This window comes from Scardinius erythrophthalmus (genome assembly GCF_964197995.2).
Source record: "Scardinius erythrophthalmus genome assembly, chromosome: 17".
NCBI lineage: Eukaryota > Metazoa > Chordata > Actinopteri > Cypriniformes > Leuciscidae > Scardinius > Scardinius erythrophthalmus.
This window is the reverse complement of record NC_138237.1, coordinates 22821695-22846017: the sequence shown is the minus strand read 5'-3', so window position 1 is coordinate 22846017 and position 24323 is coordinate 22821695. Positions and strand designations below refer to the sequence as shown.

The 24323-nt window shown below is 36.1% G+C and overlaps 4 protein-coding genes across 6 annotated transcripts in view; 3 read left to right on the top strand and 1 right to left on the bottom strand.

Moving 5' to 3' along the window:
- The window catches only part of ca4c (carbonic anhydrase IV c), a gene marked incomplete at its 5' end in the record, with an annotated part of 5092 nt that extends 4236 nt beyond the window's left edge, over positions 1-856 (top strand). Inside the window, 3 exon segments of the mRNA XM_081391477.1 lie at positions 54-85; positions 558-680; positions 682-856. Coding sequence (XP_081247603.1) covers positions 54-85; positions 558-680; positions 682-753 — 227 coding nt within the window. The 3' untranslated portion in view covers positions 754-856.
- A 59-nt stretch (positions 857-915) lies between these two features.
- Positions 916-20640, bottom strand: asl (argininosuccinate lyase). 2 transcript variants are annotated; one of them, XM_081390001.1, is made up of 16 exons: positions 20171-20640; positions 10313-10507; positions 8653-8736; positions 8454-8510; positions 8272-8369; positions 8098-8175; positions 7657-7734; positions 7176-7228; positions 6853-6915; positions 6362-6476; positions 3428-3512; positions 2513-2572; positions 2354-2437; positions 2047-2127; positions 1849-1955; positions 916-1753 (listed from the first exon to the last, which is right to left on the bottom strand). In XM_081390001.1, exons 2-16 carry the CDS (start codon positions 10457-10459, stop codon positions 1609-1611), a joined length of 1335 nt encoding a protein of 444 aa, XP_081246127.1. In that variant the 5' UTR covers positions 10460-10507; positions 20171-20640; the 3' UTR covers positions 916-1608. The 2 variants fall into 2 exon arrangements, with proteins under 2 accessions (XP_081246127.1, XP_081246126.1); XM_081390000.1 differs by lacking the exon at positions 20171-20640 and adding an exon at positions 10619-10870.
- On the top strand, positions 11482-15737 carry crcp (calcitonin gene-related peptide-receptor component protein). Its single transcript, XM_081390004.1, has 6 exons — positions 11482-11572; positions 12771-12807; positions 12941-13039; positions 13173-13267; positions 13516-13573; positions 14791-15737. The coding sequence occupies exons 1-6, from the start codon at positions 11565-11567 to the stop codon at positions 14926-14928; spliced, it is 435 nt and encodes a 144-aa protein (XP_081246130.1). The 5' UTR covers positions 11482-11564; the 3' UTR covers positions 14929-15737.
- On the top strand, positions 15700-23083 carry tpst1l (tyrosylprotein sulfotransferase 1, like). Of its 2 annotated transcripts, XM_081390002.1 has the most exons (4): positions 15700-16086; positions 16188-16227; positions 18072-19200; positions 22031-23083. In XM_081390002.1, exons 3-4 carry the CDS (start codon positions 18365-18367, stop codon positions 22251-22253), a joined length of 1059 nt encoding a protein of 352 aa, XP_081246128.1. In that variant the 5' UTR covers positions 15700-16086; positions 16188-16227; positions 18072-18364; the 3' UTR covers positions 22254-23083. The 2 variants fall into 2 exon arrangements, with proteins under 2 accessions (XP_081246128.1, XP_081246129.1); XM_081390003.1 differs by lacking the exon at positions 16188-16227 and having other exon boundaries at positions 15798-16086.
- Positions 23084-24323: the final 1240 nt, after the last annotated feature.

Sequence of the window (24323 nt, the reverse complement as noted above, 5' to 3'; positions counted from 1 at the left end):
TCTCAAAAATCTGGTTGCAGCATTTGATAGCTTCCTTTTTCTGCCCCGTTCAGGTAGTGTAACCACTGATCTTTTAAAGCAGTCTGTAACTTTTTTGTGGTTAAAAAATGATCAAAATAACGTTGAACTTGCAAACTATGCTTCCAACGGTGTCTCTAGGAACATTTAGTGCCTTTGCTATCTTTTTGCACCCTGTTCCTTGTTTGTGAATGAAATCTTCTCTTAACTTTTTGGGTCATTCTTTTGATTCTTTTGTCATATTCTTGCCATTGATGAGTTGCAGAAGTCATTAAAAAGTTTTCAGCTGAATTTGAGAAAACCACTTAAAACATGTTTTTATGTTGAGCTATTTCAATTACTTTTGTTTGATTTATTCATTGCATTCTCATTTTATCAATAAACATGATTTGCAATGGGGTTGAATAATTTTGAGTACAACTGTAGGAGATCTCAATTAAGAATATAATTGAAGTTAATTGGAAAGGTTGAGTTCACTAGTGGCAGATTTTAATTCAAATGTACTGATCCTTTTGCCCATCTTTCTTTTTCTACTTTAGCTGACGTCAATATATAAACAGCTGTTATTCGCAACAGAAAAACCAATGATTGGAATATTCCGTCCTGTGCAGAATCTGAATGGACGAGTTGTTTACACATCTGTGAAATCTCACAGTCTGTGTGGTCCTGCCCAACCTAATCACCCTGTTTCTGTGCCTCTTTTGTGTTTTTGGACAACAAAGGTGTTTTCACTGAATGGTAGAGAACACGTCTCTTTTAACACAGGATGTTCTGTATCCAACTTAAGTACAGCTAAATCAATCTTTCAAGCACTGAGCTGAAGTTACTGGAATGGATCATTGCCACCATGCTAAGGCTGTGAAACCTGACAACATTATTATTTTGTTATTATTTGTTCACAACTATTAATTGTTTCACTCGTACCTCTTTTCATGTCTACTCTCATTCTCCTTTAAATGTGGCAGCTTTATCCGACTTCAATAAAATTCAGGATTCCTCCTTGTATTCCATGACTTGACTGTTCATGATTACTGCATTTGAAGTATTTTTAAGGGGGTTTGGGTTGTCATTGTACAAATAAAGTCTTCAAAAATACTAAACAAAACCACTTGGATGTGAATGTGGCTCGTTTGAAGCTTTCTAAACCTCCACTAGGATGAATTCACTGGGTAAATTTCAACATTTTCATGATTTTCCAGGCCTGGAAATGCCTTTTTTTTTCATTCTCAGAAGTTTCCTGGAAAAATCTGTAAATTGAGTGCTTCATACAGCTATAATTTGCTAATTAAACAATTAATGCGCATATGCAGGGCATGTGGAGTGTTAGGACATTATGTATGTTTTAAAAGATGTTAATAAAACTTCAAATGAAGTGACTGCACAAAATATTTATTCAAATGTAACTATATTTCATTGTACACGTTTTGTCATGTAAAACCCTTATTCTGAACCAATGAAACTTTCCTTAAATGTAACACACAGGTAAACCCCTGACTTCAACTGAATCTGTGATGACACGAGATAATAGCAGGCATAACATGCCAAATTCATCTCTGAATTCATCACCTACTGCTGACCTTGAGACTATGGTTACTGTTTTTGTGCCTGTAACCAGGTTCTAAAGTGCTCGATTTGAGCCGTGATGCTACTCCTTGCCGTGCCACCGGGTGCGCTGTACTGTTCAACGCTTCTGATGTAGTCCCACACTGAAGAAACGTCTTTGTCAAACAAAGGGCTGGAGAGAAAGAGAGAAACAAATAAATAAAGAATAAAAATAAAAACATTTCATATACTTCAATATGCCATTATTGTTTTAATGTGCCTGCTGACCTGACGGTTTGAAGGTCCTCTACAGTGAGTTCAGACAGACTGACTTTCTTAGTCTCTGCAATATAGACGGCTTTTCCAGCACAACTGTGGGCCTCTCTGAAAGGCATCTTTAATATACATGTATATATATCAGATTTCATTCAGCTCAGTTGAAACACAAAAGCTATAAACTACAAGTAGATGAATTGATGGACTCACTCCCTTTCTGACCAGGTGGTAGGCAAGATCAGTGGCCAGCATATCTGGGCTGAGGGCCGCTTCCATCGTTATTTGGTTGACCTGAGGAATGGAAAAGTACGAGTGCTTAAGATCTACCACTCAGGAAATAAAACAACAATTTGTTACGTTGCTCAAATTGCAGACTGACAATGGATACATGCCCAACACATTTGCATCTTATCCATCATGTCACCTACTGGCAATTTAACCAAGGTAACAGTTTTGTTCTTGATTGCCACTGTCCATGACAAAGCCACATTTACTTGTAGTATAACCCGTCTCTTACCTTTAGAGTTGAGATGACACCTGTAGCCACCTGCAGCACAGCGAATACTGTATCGTATGTGTCGAACATGGCCTCCTTATCCTCCTGCAGTGATAAAACATATAATCAGAGGACAGTTGAAAGCAATATAATCACATTCTCTGCCTGTTATGGACATACCTGTAGGTCTTTGTTGTATGTGCTGGGTAAGCCTTTGAGAGTCATCAGAAACCCTGCAAACTGTATTACAATGAAATTTAAATTAGATAAAGACTGACGTTTTTTGATGTACAAATTGTTAACTGTAAATTTGAGTGTTAATATGTAATAATAAATATATTTTCTTCAGATTAATCTAGGGATGCACTTATGAAAATTCTGGCCGATAAGGTTAAAATTAATTTTATGTTTTGGCCAATAACGATAAAATTCCAATATTAAACTGTGTTTTTATCCGTTTTATTAAATATGATCCCATTTAAAGTGAATTTAGGCATCACAACATTATAATGTGCAGTATGAAAAATGAATAATTGGTCACAACTTATATTAGGTGTCCATAACTACCATGTACTTAGATAAAAAATGTACTTATTGTGTTCATATTGTATTGCAAAACACTTAAGCTGCTATTGAGGTGGGATACGGGTAAGGTTAGGGTCAGGGTTACTGGTATGGTTAGGTTTAAGGGTAGGTTATGGTGTAAGGGAAGGTTCAACAGTATAATTTTAGATGTAAATACAGAAAATCATTACAGTTGTAATTCCATGCAGGTATTTTTAAAGAAAATCTAACAGTGTTTTTAAATTATTCATGTTTTTAAAGAATAAGTGAGAGTTAGATGACAGCGTCTTATTTTTAAAATAGGAGAAATAAGCACGCACTATTGCATATCCATTATCCAATAACCAGTAAGGTACCATTATATCATGCATCCCTAAATTAATAATAACATTAAATTGACAGCCCTAGTACTAATTATTACATTTCCCAAAGATTGACCTTAATCATAAGGGCGGTTATTTTAATGACATGATCTCTGTAGGCCAGTATTCGTGCCTCGTGTTGGCTTCATTAGTCAGTGTTGTATCTTACTCTGCCAAACACTCGTCCTGCTTTGCTGCGAATGAGCTCCAGGCTGTCTGCGTTCTTCTTCTGAGGCATTAAACTGCTCCCAGTGCTGCACACAAGCATAAACACAATAGATCTGATTAACAACACACACTAGACACACACACAAAGCTGAAGTGGGCTGAATCCCTCAGTACACATCAGCCAGCTCATGTTCACAGTATCTGAGTACCAAGGCCACTTGACGCCGGGATGTTTGCTGGCTTGCCATCGGTTTTGCCTTATGTCAATTGTTTTATATGCATTGTCATGGGTGATATGGTTGTTTGCGTTAAAACACTTCTACACTTATGATCGTCAAGCCCTTCTTGATTTCCTTCTTTCTACCACGGACTGATGCAGACGCATCCCTATTGAGGACCATTTCCTAAACTCACGGGCTTCTTCTACCTTTCCTGTGGTTACCTGTTACTCGAAAGCCTGCTCTCTTCATCATACACTGTAAAAAATTATTGTTGGTTTAACTTAAAGTAACCTGGCTGCTTTAAAATTGTAAGTTCAATGAAATTAAAAAATTGAGTTGATACAATGAAGGCGATTGGTTTAATCAACAGAAACTCAAAATATTATGTTATCTGAGCCACATAAATTATCAAATTAAGTTGATTTGACAAAACAAAAAAATGTTGTGATAAATCATGATTTTTTTTTTTACAGTGACTGTCTAGAAATGTCACCCATATGCAAAAAATCTGGGTATATTTTTTAATTCAGAGTTGAATTTAGCAAGACAAGTTAAGGCTGTGGTAAACACTACCACACTACTAAGGTTAATTGCTAAGATAAAATCTATCCTTTCATCTAGAGATCTGGAGATCTTTTATATCATCCAGACTGGACTCTTGTAATGTTGTGTATTTAGGACTCTCCCAGGCACTGATGAATCGATTGCAGCTGGTTCAAAATGCTGCTGGTAGAATATTGACCGGTATGAGAAAGAGGGACAGAATCACTCATATTTTAACAATGGTTACCTTTCAGATATCACTCCCTTCAATGGTTACCTTTCAGATATTGGATCGACTTCAAGGCCCTATTAATTTTTTTTTATTATTTGAACTGGTCTCGCTCCCTCTTATCTGTTAAATCTTGTTATTCTACACCAGCCAGTAAAGAATTTGAGATCAGGTTTTTTTGTTTCAGGTACCGCGGTCCCAACTGAAGCGAAAAGGAGATCGTTTCTTTTTGATAGCCGGACCATACCGCTCTCCATCCGCTCTGCCCCTACTTTGAATACTTTGAAGAAGCACTTTTACATCTTGGCTTTTGAGTCTGACCCAGGAGAGAAGTGAATATTAGTCTTTTATCTTATTAGTTTGTATTGTCTTTGTTTGGTGTTCTTTGGGCTGCACTTGTGGTCGTAGAAATGTATTTTAAAAGCACTTTTTAAACTAAACTAAAGTTCTAAACTAAACTCTGTTGAGTGCCATCCACCAATTAAGACAACCCATTTGAAACCTGCATTCCGTGGCAGATGGTCAGCTTTCCCTAACATGGTTTTGGTGTTAATAAATAGGTAATAATTCTTTTTCAGCAAGCATTTACTTGTTAACTAAGGTCAGTACCAGCTTGCGGTTAATAAAGATAAATCAGTTAATGTTAACAGACCGAACATTTCACAGGCCATAAAGAATTATAGTATGAGAAGAAAATAGATTCGTCCCAACAACGGAAAGTGTGTAATGGCAGGAACACGAACATGTGTACTCACTGACATTTCTTTGCAACTGCACCATAAAAGTCATCTGAATCAAGACCGATTAATTTGCAATTCTGCCTAAAGCACAAGCCAGCAGCTCCTAGAGTTTCATGATGAAAATGTGCATACGTGGCAAGTGGGGTAAAAATAACACAGAACATGTAAGGAGAAATGCCGTTAACCCAAGGGCTTCAAATGAATGATCTCTGTCTGCTGTGACATTACGGGTTATCATGGGTCCTACACGACACATTCTTGGGTTCAAACCACTAGGCAAAATGTTAGGTTAATAAAACAAAAAGAGGCTTTGCACTTTTCAGTCACATTTAAATCTGTGGTCTGAATGGTGAGATTATTTAATGCTTTTGAAAGAAGTATTTTATGTTCACCAAGGTTGCAAAAAAAACGTAAAAACAGTCCTGAAAATATTTTAAAAATACACTTGAATTAAAATACATTAAAATAGAAAACAGTTACAGTTATTTCACAATATTATTACTATTTAAAGTAAGTACTGTTTACTATTTGAATTTTTTAGCATCATTACTTTTCTGTTTTACATGATCGTTCAGAAATCATTTGAAAATGCTGATGTGCTGTTCAAGAAACATTTTTTGCATTCATTGGCTGCACAATAAAGCACAGACCGAAATGGGATTAGAAAATGACCCAGGTCAGACTCGAACCATCAGCCAAGAGCGAACCATCATGGCCGTATGCACAGCCAGATGAGTGTAGTTTTTAATTATTATTATTTGGTCCCACTTTATATTAAGTGGTGTTAAGTACTATGTACTTACATCAAAAAATAAGTACAATGTACTTATTGTGTTCATGTTGTATTGTAAAACACTTTTGCTGCTATTGAGGTGTGATACGGGTAAGGTTAGGGACAGGTGTAGTGGATTGGGTAGGTTTAAGGTGTAAGGGAAGGGTCAACTGTGTAATTACAAATGTAATTACATAAATTAATTACAGCTGTAATTACATGCAGGAATTTTTAAAATGTAAGTACAATGTAAAAACATGTAGTTACACAATAAGTACATTGTATCAAATTATTAATTTCAATGTAAGTACATGTAAGTACATAGTACTTAAAGCCACTTTATATATAAAGTGGGACCTATTATTTTATTCTATTCTCAAAATTAACCCACTGCTATCACTTCCCGTTATGGATCATGTGCTGTCCTCACCTGTATGCATCACTCAGTGTGACAAAGGAGAATTCCTTGGTACTGTACAAAATCAGATCCTCTGCCATCTTGCTGAGGTGTGTGAGACACATTGATCCCCAGAAGAGAAACTCCACTGTCCAAAAGCATACACATACACACAGTTAAAGGGATAGCTCGCCCAAAAATGAAAATTCTGCCATCTCATGTTGTTCTAAATCTGTAGGACTTTCTTTCTTCTGTCGAACATAAAAAGATATTTTGAAGAATGTGTCTAACCAAAGTTTTGGTGACCATTGACTTCAATTGTGTGGACCAAAAAGTTTTTTTTTTTTTAAATATATCTTCTTTTATGTTCCACAGATAAATGAAAGTTATACAGGTTTGGAATGACATGAGGGTCAGTAAATGATGACAGAATTTTCATTTTTGGGTGAACTATCCCTTTTATTACAATGATATATGTTACTTATCATACTCTTAGATGATTTTTGAAGCATGATTATACATACCAACAAAATCCCTTTGTCCAGTAGCGTCCATGCTGTTAATGCTGATCATGTCAAAATTTAGTTCTGGGGAGTAATAAATTTTTTTTAGAAATCAGATTATAAATCAGGTGACAAGTTTGTCCTGTATACACAAACATACATCACAGAAACATACTTCACGAATCATTAAATATATGGGAAAAGAAATAAACTCACATTAATATTTAATATGAAAAAGGTAAGTAAATAACAGGAAAGCAAATTCATAAATACACTCACATTAATATTTAATATGAAAAAGGAAAGTAAATAACAGGAAAGCAAATTCATAAAACTAAGTCAACCTTGACGAAGAAGTTCTCGATCAATGTTGAAGGGATTCCCAGCAATTGCTCCACTGCAAGGCAAATATATAAATCATATTTCAATGTATCTAAAAAAGATATATTTAAGACAATGAACGTGTGAAGTATGTACATAAGCGTTCAGCAGATTTTTGTTTGAAAGAGCTTTTGCTCAGCAAGGATGCATTAAAAATGAAATACATTTATAAGGTTACAAAAGTTTTGTATTTCAAATAAATGCTGGTCTTTTGAACGTTCTATTCATCAAAGAATCCTGACAAAAATGTCTCACAGTTTCCACAAAAATATAAAGCAGCACAACTGTTTTTTTAACATTGATAATAATAAGAAATGTTTCTTGAGAACCAAATCCACATATTTGATCATATTTGATCAAATAATGCAGCCTTGGTGAGCATAAGATACTTACTTAAGACACTTACTGTACAGTATTACAGTAATGTATATACCCAAAACTAACCTTCCTAAGGGCATCACATTAACACGTTTTCTGATGTCGTCCAGCCGCTCAACATCCCTGCTTAGCGCTACTGCATGACTGCGAGAAACGATTGAACAATTGTGACCAAACATATGTATCAACAGGATGAAGGTCTTGACACTTCACTGTAGCTTTGCCTTGAGTAGAAAATAATTAAAGGGATAGTGCATCTGCATCATTTATTCACCCTCAAGTTGTTACAAACCACTTCACGTTTTTCCCCATACTATGGAAGTCAATGGGGCCCATTAACTGTTACCCACTGGTTACCCATATTCTTCAAAATATCTTCTTTTGTGTTCAGCACAAAAAAGAAATGCATACACGTTTGGAACAACTTGAAGGTGAGTAAATGATGACAGAATTGTCAGTTTTTGGGCCTACTATCCCTTTAAGACTGAATTCTTCTTTGAAATGAACCTGAGAATCCAGTGACTCCATCTGATTGGCTGGGCCCTCTGCATGTGAGTGTATCCAGGGCATAGGATGTCAATCTCTCTGATTGGACAAAGGAGGATAGTTTGTGATGTGTGTGTTTGGTTATTGTACATTAGTCAGATCTCTACAGGTATCTAGATTATTGAGCATTCTTACGCTGCAGCTCTTTCCACCATAGTGTTGATGAGCTGCAAAGCCAGTCCTTTCAGAGTGGCAATAGCGTCCCGTAGCCAGAGCCGCATATCTGTTGCAACCTATATCCAACAAATGAAAACTCTTCAGTCAAAGCCATGCCTATAGAGGAAATATCATGTGACCAAATTCGGTCCAAGCCAAACCTGATCATTCCTGCTCCTGCCTGTGTGAAGCTTTCCAGCTGGATCACCAATAAATTCCTTTAAAAGGAAAAAGACATTAATATTATAGGAACCAAAAAATCAGTTAATGTTCTTTTCATAATACATATGAAATAATACATATGTTCATAATACATATGTTCTTTTCATAATACAAATGTTATTTTCATAATACGCAGACCTTCAGCCTGCGTTCATTGGCTGTGTGAATATCCTCGTCTCCTGGTTTGATCTTGAACTCGCCTTTGGACCACTCATCAAAAACCTGATGAAGACATTCATAAATATCTGTGAACAGTCAATGACACTGAAGTAAAATGTCTGATAATTCTTTTTGATTTGAAATTTACAATATATATTTACAGCCATATAGGGGAAACACAATACTAGTTGGAAGCACAATGCTATATCTCAGTAGCTTTTGAATTAAAAAAAAATATTATTTATCTAGCTGTTGTGCCCTGGTTTCAAATTCTGTATTAAATTAGAATATTTTTGTGATTTTTTTTATCCTCCAAACTAAAATACAAATATTTTCAACTTCAAGGGTAAAATATCCACTTTATTTTTTATTTTATAGAGGGTGAGGACATTTTTTAATTGAATGTGTGAGGCTTCCGGTGTCATCCACTTTAAGTTATTTTAGATGTACAAAAACAGTGCTGCTACATATTGCAAACTGGTCTTTTTTATCATATTATTTTAGTTTATTATAAACAGTTTTATAGCGTAAATAATGTACTTCTAGTTATTTACTTAGAGTGGCTAATGAATCAGAAGTCTTGAACCTTCATATTCATAGCTTACTTCTGAGGAAAAATAATTTGAATAAAATGTATGTATTATATAGCGAGAACTATATAGATTTCCTCTGAAAGGTTGCTAAACAATAATAGATTACATTTTTATCAGTGTAAGTTGTCACTTATTATGCGTTTTAAATTTATAAAGTACATTATTTACAGTAATTGTAGGTTAATATTTGTGTACATTACCTTTCAGAATTGTGCTGTAATACTGTTTAACTATACTGTTAACTATGTAAATACCGGGCCATGTTCACATGATGAATCTTTTTTCCTGGTCAATAACAGTGGAAATTTACAATAGCTTTTTTGTAATGTAATGCACCTATACAGAAACTGGTATTCAAAAATGAAATATTCGCTGCATTAAAGGGATAGTTCACCCAAAAATTACTAATTTTGTCATCAAACCTGTATGATTTTCTTTCTTCTGTTGACCACAAAAGAGGATATGGTTAAGTAACCAGTCAGTTGACGGCAGCTATTGACTTCCATAGTATTTTTTTCCTACTATGAAAGTCAATGGGTGCCATCAACTGTCTGGTTACCAACATTCTTCAAAATATCTTATTTTGTGTTCAACAGAAGAAAGAAAATCATACAGGTTTGGAACAACTTATGGGTTAATTAGATGATGACAAAATTTTCATTTTCGGGTGAACAGTCACTTTGAAACGTGTGACAACAAGCCCCAGTTGGCTGGTTGTTGTTATGTTGTGAGAACAAAATGCCACGTTGAATGACTGTAGCTTTGGTGAAGTTTACAATTGGCATCATCAGCAGCATTGTCACATGGCTATTGTTGTGTGCACATGGAGATGTCTGTGTCAGGGCATATTTTTGTCTGTGATCTATTAAGCTTTGGTGTCAAAGGGGGAATGGACTATGGTACAGTATCCTGGTAAATATTTACAGGTGCACTGGGGCACTTGAGGTTTCATGAAAAAGATGACTGTAAAAGAACACACATACAACCTGGAAGCAAGCAGACAGGTTTATGAGTCAGGTTGTATGTGTGGTAAATGGTATAATCACCTTGCCAAGGCCTGTAAGAATCTTATCCATCTCGTTTTGGGTGACCAAACCTGCTTTCTGTAAGGCTTTGACATATGCTTTACTCCCTTTAATATCAGCTTCCCACATACGCTGGTCGTACGCGATTGACGCATTGAACTTTTCCATTATAGGGTCGGTGTTTCCCACAAAACGACCACCCCATAGTTTATTTCCCTGTTCAACACAAAATAAAGAACAGAAACATTACGGTAAAACATGGCAGGTTTGAAAAGCCTGTGACAGACAATAAACGCACTAATCTTTATAGAGATGAGCGATCTTTACCTCTGAACTTGCCATTGTAACAGTCTCTCTCAAGCAGTCTTTATGTGCGATGAACAAACGGAAAACTAAAGCATATTATTAAAACAGATAGAGGAAATGTCGGATAACCGAAGGCCCAATTCAGCGTCGAATGCTTTCAACGATTCATAAGAATGAATTACTGTAAGAGGCGTGCCTGTACATCCAACAGTTTGCAACATACATTTCTTCCTCATTTATTTTGGGAAGGCGAAAGCCCCGCCCATTATATGTAAATGAGGTGCTCGCGAACCAACCAAAATTAAGCGTCATTTTTCGGGAGCTGTCATTTAGCCTGAAGAACCGGTGGATGGCGCTACGCACCTGTGTCATTTAACCGAGAAGATAAAATGAATCTAATATATATATATATATATATATATATATATATATATATATATATATATATATATATATATATATATATATATATATATATATATATATATATATATATATATATATAAATAAACAAATTAAAGTGTTCATTTTCCTTTATGCTTAATAACTTTCAAACGTATACATTTTAAAAAACAGGAAACAGCACCTTCTCTAACCCTTGATTTGAATTATTTATTTGCATTGACCTACACCATATATGTTGAGACTTAAAGATATTACATTTTTAATCAATATTTTTCTAGAATTGCTTCCACAACATTTCAAAACCGAGTAATATCCGTGATTTATTGAGGGGTTTGAATTTTGAGCTTTTAATGGATTTATTTTGTTGCCCGGGGGAATGTTATAGTCAGATTTGTATTAAAATCTCGTCAAAATTTGTTTTTTTAAACATTAGGCTAATAGGTACAGTAATACTTAAGCCTATAAACAAATGTAAACATGACAACTGGGTAGGAACGTTTAACAGGAAACTTCGTTTTCTCGCCGGGTCGTTTTTAGTTGTCGAACCAACAAGGAAAGCAAGATGGAAGTGTAAGCGGTCTCATTTACTTCTACACGTTTGAAGTCAAACTCAAACCATATAATAGTTGGTCTTTTGTTGAAAACAATAGTATCTGGCGCTCTGATGAGTAAATAAATTTTCCAGATTTATAATGAACTGTCGATTATATGCGGCCCACGTGGTGGTCACTGTTGTTGGCTTTAAACTCACAGTAGTTCCAGCCATAATAACTCTCGGATAAACTTGATTATGAGCTGTTCTAACTAGCTAATCTGTTTGAAAAACAATATATAGTCACCAATAATTAATGAAAAATAATTTGTGTGTAAAGACTGTATAGTCTTCATAGTAACTTACGTGTTGAATATGGCCGGATTGTATAGGGCTTTAATATCGTGATAAATTCGGGAAACTCGCAACAAATAGTCAACATAGACATCAACACAAACTACTAATCCAAGTGAAGTAAAACTCTTTTTTTTTAAAAAAAAAAGATTTTGAGTATTCGTTGTAAAAGGAATGTTAAAACAGTTATCGTGACAAAATGTTGTCTACTAACGATCAGTGTTATACTATTAAACTCGATCCACTTGATGGAGTTCACCAAAAAAAAAAAAACAGCCCAGTTCCTGTCACCATCTGAACTTCCTAAACCAGGGGTGTCCAATCCTGCTCCTGGAGAGCCTGAGCCACTGTCCTGCAAAGTTTAGTTCCAACCCCAATTAAACACACAAACCAGAATACAACATACTAGAAACTTCCAGAGTGTGTTGAGGCAAGTTGGAGCTAAACTCTGCAGGACAGTGGCCCTCCAGGACAAACTTGGTCAATAAATAGTGTTTAGGGCAGGAGTGTCCAGTGTAAATATTTTTTTATATAGTAAAGAGAGTGCAGTCCCACTGCTCACATACATGCATCAATTTCAAATGCACAAAATGAAATGGTGTTTGTTGCAGTGCTCCAAAGTGTTGAAGCTTGTTTTTTTGCCACGGAATAAAAAAAAGAATAGAAAAGGTATTGCAATCGTGAGATATAAACTCGAAATTGCAATCAGAAAAAGTCACAATTGTGAGACATAAACTCGGAATTGCGAGATAAAGAGTCAGAATTGTCAGTTAAAAACTCGCAGTTAACTTCTTTTATTATATAGTCTATTATAGCTGCTGTTAAAATACTTTTAGGTAATTTAACACAAGTTAATCCTAATTTAAACATTTTGTTTTGTAGGAGGGATGCCAATGCTGCAATGCTGAGCAATTACGAGGTCAGTATGCATTTAACCTTTTTAGATTCAATTTGGACCCACTTGTGTGTTGTACATTTAAAGATGTGTGTTATCAAAAATGCATGCATGCAGTTTTTGTTCCTGGCTGTACAAATGCCCTTTACTCCACCAGGTCTATCAGCTGCTGACAGACCTGAAAGAAAAAAGAAAGGAGATGGTTAAAAATAAGCACAGCACCGGGCAGCAGAATCTAAACACCATCATGTATGAGGTGCTTGTCTTTGATGTGACTTAGAGCAAAGATGATATTTATATTTCCATCTTTATGAGATTGTTTTCTTCAAAATCTTAAAAAAGGGTTGCTCGCTCATGCCCTTTAACATGTGATGTATATGCCTCAACAGACCCTGAAGTACCTCTCCAAGACGCCATGTGTTCATCAGAAACCAGAGACTGTGAAGGAGTTCCTCACTGCCATGCTGCCTCACAAGCTTACTAAGTTAGTTTGTTTCTTCTTTTTAAACAATTGCTTTAGACTTTTTTTGTATGGGAAAAAATGTATAGACCTGTTTCACATGAAATACCGTGTATTACAACCACTTTGTAACTCTGAGTTTGATTTGTGTCATGTGATGTGTGAGACTACAGTACTCGCCTGCGTTGCCTTTTTGCACTTGATAATGAGTGAACCTGCTTTTTTTTTAGCCAAGAGTTGACTACTGTTTCTTTTTCTGTTCCTGTTTAAAGAGCTGAAAAGCTGCAGCTCCTTAACCACAGACCCCAGACTGCTGTTGAGATTCAGCTGGTGAGACTCTTTCATAACCTTCCTCCTTTTTTACATCATTTCCAATTTCTTGAGAAATACTGAGAATGTGCAATGCCATTCAAATGTTTGGGAACAGTTAATTATTTTGTTGAAAGGAATACTTTTATTCAGCAAGGACTGAAATTTAACATTAATTTAAACAAAAAATGACAATATTTGTTACAAATATGTAACAAAACAAGTAATATCTATTTTAAATAGATGCTGTTCCTTTGAACTATGCACCAAAGAACTATGTGACACTGTGGACTGAAGTAATACCTGCTGTCATGTCAAATTGTAGTATTTCAAAATATAACTGTTTTACTGTGTTTTTGATCAAATAAATGCAGCCTTGTTCAGCATGAGACTTTAAAAAACGAATCTTATCGACCCCGCATTTTTGTACGATAGTGTATAAGCAAATATTCACATAGTTGATTAGAAGTTAAACTTAAATAAGCATACAAGAATATAACAAAAAAAAATGAAATTGAAGTAGTAAATGTAAATGTATTTTCAGATAAACAGAATTTATTCGTCCTTGACACAAAATTCTGTGGAATATTACATAATAGTATGAGCAGTGTTACGCAAGATGCTCTAAAAAGTAATTACTATCTACTAATTATTACTTCAACAGTGTAATTAGATTACTGTATCAATTATTCTCTCTAAAAAGTATTGCATTACTTATTACTAATAACTTTCTAAATCCCAGGTCAACCTCAACCAGTTGAACAATACAAGGATAGACGTGAAACTGCTCTTTTAATTCTTTTAAATAAATTAAATAAAATTGCATAAATTATTCTTGAACTGACAAAGTATTTAAAGGTTACATTAAAAACAAATGTTTTAACAGTAGATGTTAAATATTTGTCAAATCCACTTGTTTAATATGGAATTAACTGTAGAAGTAACTAATTAAATTACAGAAAAATTAAGTTATCCCTTACTTTACTTTTCAAGGGAAAAGTAATTAAATTACAGTAATTAATTACTTAGTAATGCATTACACCCAACACTGATTAGGAGTATTATTATTAATATTATTACAAGGAAAAAATTATTAATCTGGTATCCTGAAGCCCTATGATTTATCTGTGCCCCTGTAATAAACTAATAGAACAGATTGTATGGAGAAAAGACTATTTAATGAATGGCCAGCGCTGGATGTTATATGTATAACCTATATATGACCTAACCTTACACAGATGGTAGAAGAGAGTGAGGAAAGACTAACAGAAGAACAGATTGATGAACTTATACAGAAAGTCACAGACATCCTGCCTGGTGACCCCCAGCAAGAAGGCGATGCATCTGCTGACCCTGTGATGGAGACGGACCAGTAGCATCAACCCTGGAAACACAATGATTTCTTTTTTCTTTTCTTTTTTACATGCTTTCAATCCCAAACACACAAGAAACTGACTTCAGATTTGTTGACAGTGCTAATACTTCAGTATATACTGTTAATCTTAATCATATAATTAATAGTATATATAAAATGTATTCTCTTTATAACATTATATTAATGAAAACATGTCAGCCATAGATGGGTACATTTAGGGCAAAAAGTGATGTCTATAAATTGTGTATTTATTTAACCCAATGTATATATTGTACAAGTACATTATAATTTTGTCAGCATTAGCTTTTCAAATCCATTTCTAGTTGCATTGATCTTTGTTCAGAGGGGAAGTATAATCTTCTGGAGTCAAGACAATCTCACTTCCTATATAAAATCCTTCCTGTAATGCTTCTCTAATTTGGTATTTAATTATATTGTATTATCTTCATTGACCATTTAAAGGTGTGAGCTGAGAGTGATTGAACCAAGCAAACCTGGCTGTTTATCATTTGTCAAACTGGCTCTATTGGCCTGTGTGAATATGAGATGTCAGTGTGTGACTGCAAGTGTCTACTGAGCTCTTATAACAAGACTTTTATCCATAAAGTTGTTTAATGTGAAACTTTTGTAATTTGTCTAGACATAGACGTTTTCTCATGTCAGCCCTCCACAAACAGGATGAAAACACTGAAGTTGCAAGTCGTTATGTTCTAATAAATCTGACATATTGATGGTTTTATTGATTAAAAACATTCTCATTGACAATTCTTCTGAGGAGAAAAGAGACTGATGTATATTCGACAGGAACTTGATTTATGAAAGCAATGTCATAGAGAAAGCCAATGAAAAGCATCTGATTGGTAGAAAAGCATAGACGTTTGCTGTAACCAATGAAATTTGAGAGTTCCTCAATAGCGCTGTGGTAACTGGTATGGATTTAAAACCTCTGCTTAATTCAGGATTTCTCTTAAATTGAAATCGTCTGACAGTGAATCCTCACATATAGACAGAAAAAAGATTCATGAGAAATGTGCTCGCGGTGAAAGACTATCTCTTAACGTCAGAGCAATAGCTCCGTTTACACGATCTTTACGTCTGCATTTAATCAGAGACGTGATTCTGGAGAATGAAGGATTCGAGGAGTTGCACTTTCTGTACGGTAAGACGCATCACGCTCTTGAACTATTTAAACTAAGAGTTGTTTTGAGGGGTGTTTTTGTACGTGTCGTGAGTGTTTCACACATAGTTTCCTTGTTGCAGGCCGCCAGTCAATCGTGCTGAAGAATAACTTTGATCTCGGGTAAGTTAGATTGTCTCCGATTTCCCTTACGACCATTTTAAACGTCTTCGTGTCACAGCTAATACATCCAAGCGAAATCAGCTATAATTATGAGCAAACGTATGCATATCACATTTATTCAAGTGAAAAACGTTCAGCTTTGTTTCAACTATACACGGTCATGAATCATGATCGAACGAACCGACTACACATATTGTAACTGCTCTGTCGACTTGTTGCATTATTGCAGTACGCGCGGTCACGTTTCCCTCAAATTACTCGGCAACGATCTGAATCACTGAACATATTCGGTCTGCAACGCTTGGCGAATTCGAATCCTGGTGTGATACCCCAAAAATGCGCTTAGGTAGAATGCGTTTTCAGACGCATGCAGTCTCTCTTGAATGAAGACCACAAGACAACAACCAAAGTAGCGAGAAAATGCACTGTTTAAAGCGATTTTAAATACCTTTTCCTGTTAAAATTATTTTTTAATATGCCGGAACAAACGTTATCCGTACGTTGTACGTGTGGCACTATCATAACAACTTTTTCTTTTTTCTTTTTTTTTTTAAATGAGTGTGATCAACTATTGGCGTGAGTCTGGGGCGGGACTACCTGTTTGTTAAACCAATGAATGAGAGACAGATAAAGAGTTCAAGGGAAACCTGTTTGAGAACCGTCATTTCTAAATAATAATTGAGTAGATTATTAATAGGCACATTAAGCAACTATCTATGCCTGAGGTTAGAAATTTGCATAAAGCACGCCCCAAACATCTCTATATCAGGGCTTTATTTTCCATTTAAATTTCTATGTATGAAATGTAATCTTATCACGTAAGAGGCCACCCAGAATATGTGCCATTTGCATGTGGCTTCAGTTCCTAAATTTTTCCATAAATTAAATAAATTTTTCCATTTTAGCATGAAAGTTATTGATGAATCATGATTTTTTTTATTGATTTATTTGGCATTTAGTTGTATTTTACTTATTTACTCACATTTTATTTACTGCATTTGCTCTCATTTGGTTAATGATGAATCCGTTTAAGATCAACTATCAGGTGTAAGTTTCATGTGCATGTGTGTTATTTGGGAAACATGCATCGCAACTCAAAGCAACCACTGATGCTGCCCACAACAGGATGTGTTGGGGTTTATAGGTGTTAGCGTGCATGTTTTGCCAAAGTTTCATGTTCACATTTATAAAAGGTGCTGTAGACACCTCTCAAAACAAAGGAAGGAAAGAAGGGTGACCTACACACATGGTGGTAGCAGTGTAACCAAACCATACCTGTTCATGCATGCAAAGGGGAAACTGGATATTCTAGTAGACTGGTTCTGGTGAACCATTAAAAATCAGGATGAACAACATCTAAACTTACAAATTATTTCTTATTTTAATTTGTTAACTCAAAAAAAAATATTTCGATCTATCAATGGTCGTTTCTGTTAGTGAAGAAGTCGTGTTGTCATCATTACAGCATATACTTTTGAATATTGAGTCTAAAAGGTTGGGAACCACTGTATGAGATTGGTCTGCTTTGACCTGGATAACTTCACAATCTTAAACTACACATGGAACCTAAAAGATTGTCAAGATAAACACACCATTCTTTTCACAGATTTTTTTATTGTTTTTCTAGTTACATTTTCCTTTGTCGTGTTTAGGCTTGCATTTCAAGCTTAGTTCTTGAGTTACAAATTGGCTAACTCTAATTGTCTAATACCATTACGGTAATGTTGTACTGTAATGGAATTAGATGTGACATTTAATGTAACGTGAGACGCACAAAAGTAGCCAATGCTGAAACAGACCTGGCAAAATCTGTTTTTAAAAGCGTTTCTTTCTCCTTTCTACAGGCACAATGGTGCTGACAGAGAACATAAGGCTTGACTTACCAAGTCTAAATTTATTGAAGCCCCAAGCAAGAGCCTGAAGAGCTGCTGGCTGGAAAAAAAAAATTGCACATCTCTTCCCTCCCCCATTAACTTTTACCTATGCTACATTCTTTCACCGTGACCCTTTCTGGAAAGCATTCACTCTGTCTTTCCAAAATCCCTCCTGACCTTTTTCCCCCTTCTGTTTTACCAATTTTGCAGGTCTCGTTCTGCTTTTTATAACCACAAACCACATTCTCCCCTAACTATAAGTCATGAGAAAACAAACATGCAACATTCTCCTGATCTGCGGGGTCATCAGCTCCATCACAGTATTTTATCTTGGCCTCAGCACGATAGATTGTCCAAATGCCCGTTCTCGCGTGGCTCCGCACGGGTGGGCAGTAAACCTACACGCTGGCAGAAACCTCAGTGATCCGTTACAACTCCCTGAGGAGTACAATGAGGAAACCCCTCTCATTTTCATTGGTGGAGTACCTCGGAGCGGCACCACACTAATGCGTGCTATCTTGGACGCCCACTCTCTTGTTCGGTGCGGAGAGGAGACCCGGGTCATCCCCCGGCTGTTAGCCATGCAGGCCACCTGGAGTCACTCGGCACGTGAGCGGCTCCGTCTCAACGAGGCTGGTGTCACCGATGAGGTCCTGGACTCAGCTGTCCGTGCCTTCCTGTTGGAGATCATAGTGGGGCACGGCGAGCCCGCTCCGAGGCTCTGCAATAAGGACCCGTTTGCTCTGAAGTCCCTCACCTACCTCTCCAAGCTCTTCCCAAAAGCGAAGTTTATTCTTATGCTTCGCGATGGCAGGGCCACTGTACACTCTATGATTTCCCGCAAGGTGACTATCACTGGATTTGACTTGACGAGTTACCGGGACTGTTTGGTGAAGTGGAACCGGGCAGTGGAGGTGATGTATGACCAGTGCCTGGCTGCTGCTGATGGCAACTGTCTGCCCGTGCACTACGAGCAGCTGGTGCTGAACCCTGAGCGGGTGATACGCAAGCTTCTTCAGTTCCTGGATCTGCCGTGGGACACCGCTGTGCTGCACCACGAACAGTTTATTGGGAAAGCTGGTGGAATTTCACTGTCAAAGTGAGTGAGTTTGGTGCTTTGATATATTTGCTGTCACACTTTTAAGCGATTTTTGTTGCATTCACATGCATGGTGATAAACAACAATATATAGCCTGTATTAAAATATTTTGTCTAAATAATTCAAAGTAAAACACTGGACTGGTTTCACAGATTAGGCCTTATTTTAATTAGGACATTTAAGTAGCTTTTTATGAACGTGCCTTACAAAAAAACATTACTGGTGTTTACTTGAGATAAAACAATGGCACTGATATATAGTAGTCAACATTTGAAGTGGATCAATTTAACCTTTCATAACATTTTTAACAATACCCGGCACAATATGTAATAACAATATGTACTTTCAAACCAGGAGAAATTTGTAATTTAATTCTAGAAATGTCCCGTTTCTTTATTTCTGTTTTGTCGCCGTCAATGGCGTCATATCCGCGTTGTCCCTGGTTTCCGCTCGTACTGCTATAGCAACCAGAGCTATGAACCAGAGCCCTCTGATAGTAACCAAAGCGACTGACGTGACCACCATTGTAGTTCGCAATGTCTATTTGCACGCTGTTGTTGTTTCGTTTAAACATTATGGACCATGGCAAGCAGACTTTGGATAAAAAAGGAGAACTAAAACGAGAATCAATATCAGCGCGGTGTTTTCGAGATGCCTAGAGCTCCCATAGACAGTATATAAACGAGAGCTCCACGTCCGAGACTTCGACCGCTCCTACATGTACTTTATTAAATAGGTGAGCACATTTACATAAAACTAATCAATGTTTTATTGTTCAACAATGATAAAATGTCAGAATATGATCTGTATGTTATTCTAATGTTGATCTAGTTTACTGCTAGTCTCATACAGACAAACTAACACATACATTTAAACACATTTAAATGCAGTTTAGTGTGATAGTGTAATGTTAGACCAAGTGAAACAGCGCTGCGTTACCTCACAAGTTTAATTTGTCTAATAAACTGACCTGTGAGTAGTAATTCTGCGTGTAGTTCGGTAGAATGAAATGTCCATATTCCTTTTATATCCATGGGACTCGCGTCGTGTGTGGAGCTGATAGCTGTCTCTTAGCAATCCCGAACTGCTTCATATCACAGTCATGATAAAAACATCGATGTATTCACTCATCCATAAACATTATTAGATCGGTCTGCTTGACGTTGACGACAAGATCCATAATTCTTAGCAAATGTTGCGTCATCAAACTACGCCTTTGTTATTGTAAATAGGTTAGCGACCCCTAGTGGTGAAAAATCCCATACTGTCCGTTTAAAGGTGCCATAGAATGCATTGATACAATATTTTAAATTGTTCTCTGATATCTACAATCTGCTCTGATTGGCTGTTTCACAGATTTGTACGCAGGAGCTGTGATGTACTCTGAAATACAAACGAGCTAAATAATCATACTTGCTTGATATTGTCTCAGTTTGCTCTGACCAATTCACCACTGACAGTTTTTCTAACTTAACAACTTTGAATTAAAATGGTGCGATATCCTGCTGTAGATAAACGTCAACCATGCCTATTGACAGTTCTGTTCTGTGGGAAGGGTATGAAAAGTGCTCACGTCCCCTGCACAGCCTGGAACATAACATTTATATCCATGATCTGCCATTTTGGCTATTGTTTGCTTTTTCACAATACCTGCAGAACTTCTGATGTTTCGGCTGTGCAGGTCCATGTTAATACTGCCTGGCCTAGAACAAGAGCTGGTATATGCAAATTTGGGGCGTAAATATTAATGATCCTGACTGCAACGTTATGTTGGGGTTGGCCCGTTTTTCAGTGGTCTTTTGCAAACATGAGATTTGCATATAAAGGAGGAAACAATGGTGTTTGAGGCTTACGGTATGTCAGTTCCATGTACAGAACTCTTACTATTCGACTATGCCAAGTTAAATACAGTTTTCCATTCTATGGCACCTTTAAGATATGTCAGTGCAAGTTGCTTTTAGTTAAAACGGCTCAAACATGCATTTTAGTCTGGGACTAGCTTGAGCCTTGTCTGTGAAACTGGGTACATGATTTTTAACATGTGGACATCATGCACTAAATAACTGAGAATCACACACTACAAGTTGTTCTGAACACCGCAAACTCACACAGACATATGTCCCTCATCATTGCTAGGAGGTGCATGACAAATTAAAACAATAAGTGTTCTAAAACCAGCTCAAAATATGAAACGTGTTTGATATCCTCCGACTACAAAGAATCATAGTCTGAAGCTAGAAAATCTGCAGGCAGATTGTGTTGACTCCTCCTGACTATAAATCTGGGCAAAAGTAAAAAAATAGTGTATTCCAGCCTTAAAGTGAAGACACAATTTACCTAAAACATAGGAACTAATTCTTGGCCGCAATATATTTTTTCCCCACATGTTATGTGCGGGGCTCTGTCTTTGATACTGATATATACTTAAAAAAAATGTAAGTAAAAGAAGGAAAAAAACGTTCTATTTCTATTCGTTCTATTTGAGTCTGACACCCGTCAATATTTTAATTCACCATTTCTTTTCACATCTACGGCTTTTCCAGACAATGGGTCAGACATGCAGGTTTACGTTTCCTAGTCAAGAGCTAGATTTAGTGTTCTCTATGTAAATATGCCACTACATTGTAATACGATGGGTAAAACAAATGGATTAGGGGTAAATAGGGTGTTTGTTTGACCAGCAAACATTTTCAAAGTCTTAGCACTTAACCTCTAGAGGGCAGATTATTTTATTTTCATGATGTCTTAGGCAAGCACTTAGGCCTTGTCCGCCATATTTCTAAAACTATGTGATTGTTCATTGTCTCTTTTATTCCTGTTTCTCTTACAGAGTGGAACTGTCAACTGATCAAGTCGTCAAGCCAGTGAACACGGATGCTCTGTTTAAATGGGTGGGCAAGATCCCTGCTGATGTGGTGAATGATATGGCCAGCCTTGCCCCAATGTTAAGTCGTTTAGGTTATGACCCCCTGGCCAACCCGCCAAATTACAACAAGCCTGATCTGTTATTTCTGAACAATACAAAGTCAATTGTGAAGTCAATCCAAAATTAAAAGGTCCTCTGTGGATACAACCTGTGAATACTTGGAAGCAATAAACATTGTGCATTTATGAGCATGCAAAGCCTCTACTTGAATTAACAACATGTACAGAACGAAGCCACAAGCACCACTGTTTCTTATGGCGAGAGTTTCATAAAGTGATAAAATGTTCTAAAACCAAGTTAGGATGTATTGTAAGTCATTTTTCAATTAAATTCAATTTAGATGTTTTGTAGATGCTATGATGTTGCTAATGTTGTCAGTCTCTAATGACTGTATTGTGGTTGTTGTCTTTTTATTATTTTGTACGTGTTAATGCATGCGTGTCGTGGCAAATGTTTTCCAAATGTGTCTGAATATCACACAGGAAACGATGCTTGTTGAAAGAGGAAGTCAACAGTTGCACAGAACTACCACTTTTTTTTACGTTTTTTTTTCTCTTTGACTGCAGGATTATAATGGAAGTTTAGACATGTTTCACAAGCTTTTAAAGGTAATCTAATTTTGTTGTAGGCTTTTTATTATGAATTTATGAATTGCCAACTTGACAAATGTGTTCCAAATATGCAAGTGTGGGTATCTGCAGGTCAGAGTAGCCTAATGGTTGTGCCGAAAGGTAGGAGTCTTGTCAAAAGTTCTTTACAATTAGTTTGATGGGTGTAGGACAAGGATTAAAGGACTTCATACATGATCTCTGCTGTGGATGAAAACTCAGTCCTCAACTTTCTTTCACAATAAAAGTCCAGTAACATAACCAGTATGTCTTATCACTTTTTGATGCGTGTTGTTGTAACATACTTTTTGTTACATAAAAACCATGTATTTATTAAAAGTTGGTTTCTAAAGAAAACCTGTGTGTACGTGTGTGAGATTATTGTTATGTGGTGTAATGAAAATCACATTTACAGGACTTTACTAGGTTTTATTAGCGAATCTTAATTGTTATCGCATTGAGGAAAGAAAAAAATATTGACCCCGACGTGATTTGAACACGCAACCTTCTGATCTGGAGTCAGACGCGCTACCGTTGCGCCACGAGGTCTTGTGGTTATATTGCCACTTGACATTAACTATACTATATCATACTATAACTTATCGATTTGGTTTCTTTTTTCATGTCTTATTTAAGTTTTGGGGTACACTTCTGATACTAAAACGTTTCTCTAAAGTAATTTGGCACCACACAATGAATGTACTGACGATAAGCTTGCCAGCTGCCATTTCATAAATGCCTCACAGGATTTCGAAGACACCTGTGTAATTTTTCAGTCCACAAAGTGCAAGCCTTCAGATTTGATTAAAGTCTATCTTGGAATCACAAAACATTTTCTCAGTCTAAAAGCACATATCAGTTATAAAACTTTGATCTACGCTCACGCTATTTCCCAAATATGTTAATAAAAGTATATATATATATTAAAGACGGTAACTAAATAAAAATAAACTAATTAACTAATTAAGACCGGCTAAATATTATTTGAAAAAGCACGCTGGTATTTCATAGGAATCTACATTTATCACATTGTTCAAATGTTAATGCATGTCCCTGGTGGTCTAGTGGTTAGGATTCGGCGCTCTCACCGCCGCGGCCCGGGTTCGATTCCCGGTCAGGGAACAGTATCTTTTTTTCTTCATACGTTTACACTAATCATATCAACTACAACATATACACCAGTGGGGATTTCTTTAAGACTGCAAGATAAGCTCGGCTTCCCCTACAATGTCCAAAAAATAATGGTCAAATATGTACTACTGTGTTAACATTTTATTATGCGGTGGATTATGCGTTAGAACACGTTCATCTCAAAGACGAGTTCGTTCAGAATCCCAACGCGGATTTTGCAAGTGTGGTCGAAAGACAAACTGCAGCAACCTATTTCTTGGTATTTGCTTGTCGAAATTGCTTGCTATTTTTCATAATACATTTTACATAATTATACATATATATCTTTATTATGTTAATACTTATTATATTTTTTATATTATTAGTAGTAATAATTAAAAAATAATTATTAATATAATTAAAAAAAATATTATTAGTAGGCCTAGTATTATTATACTTTATTATATTATTATTTATAT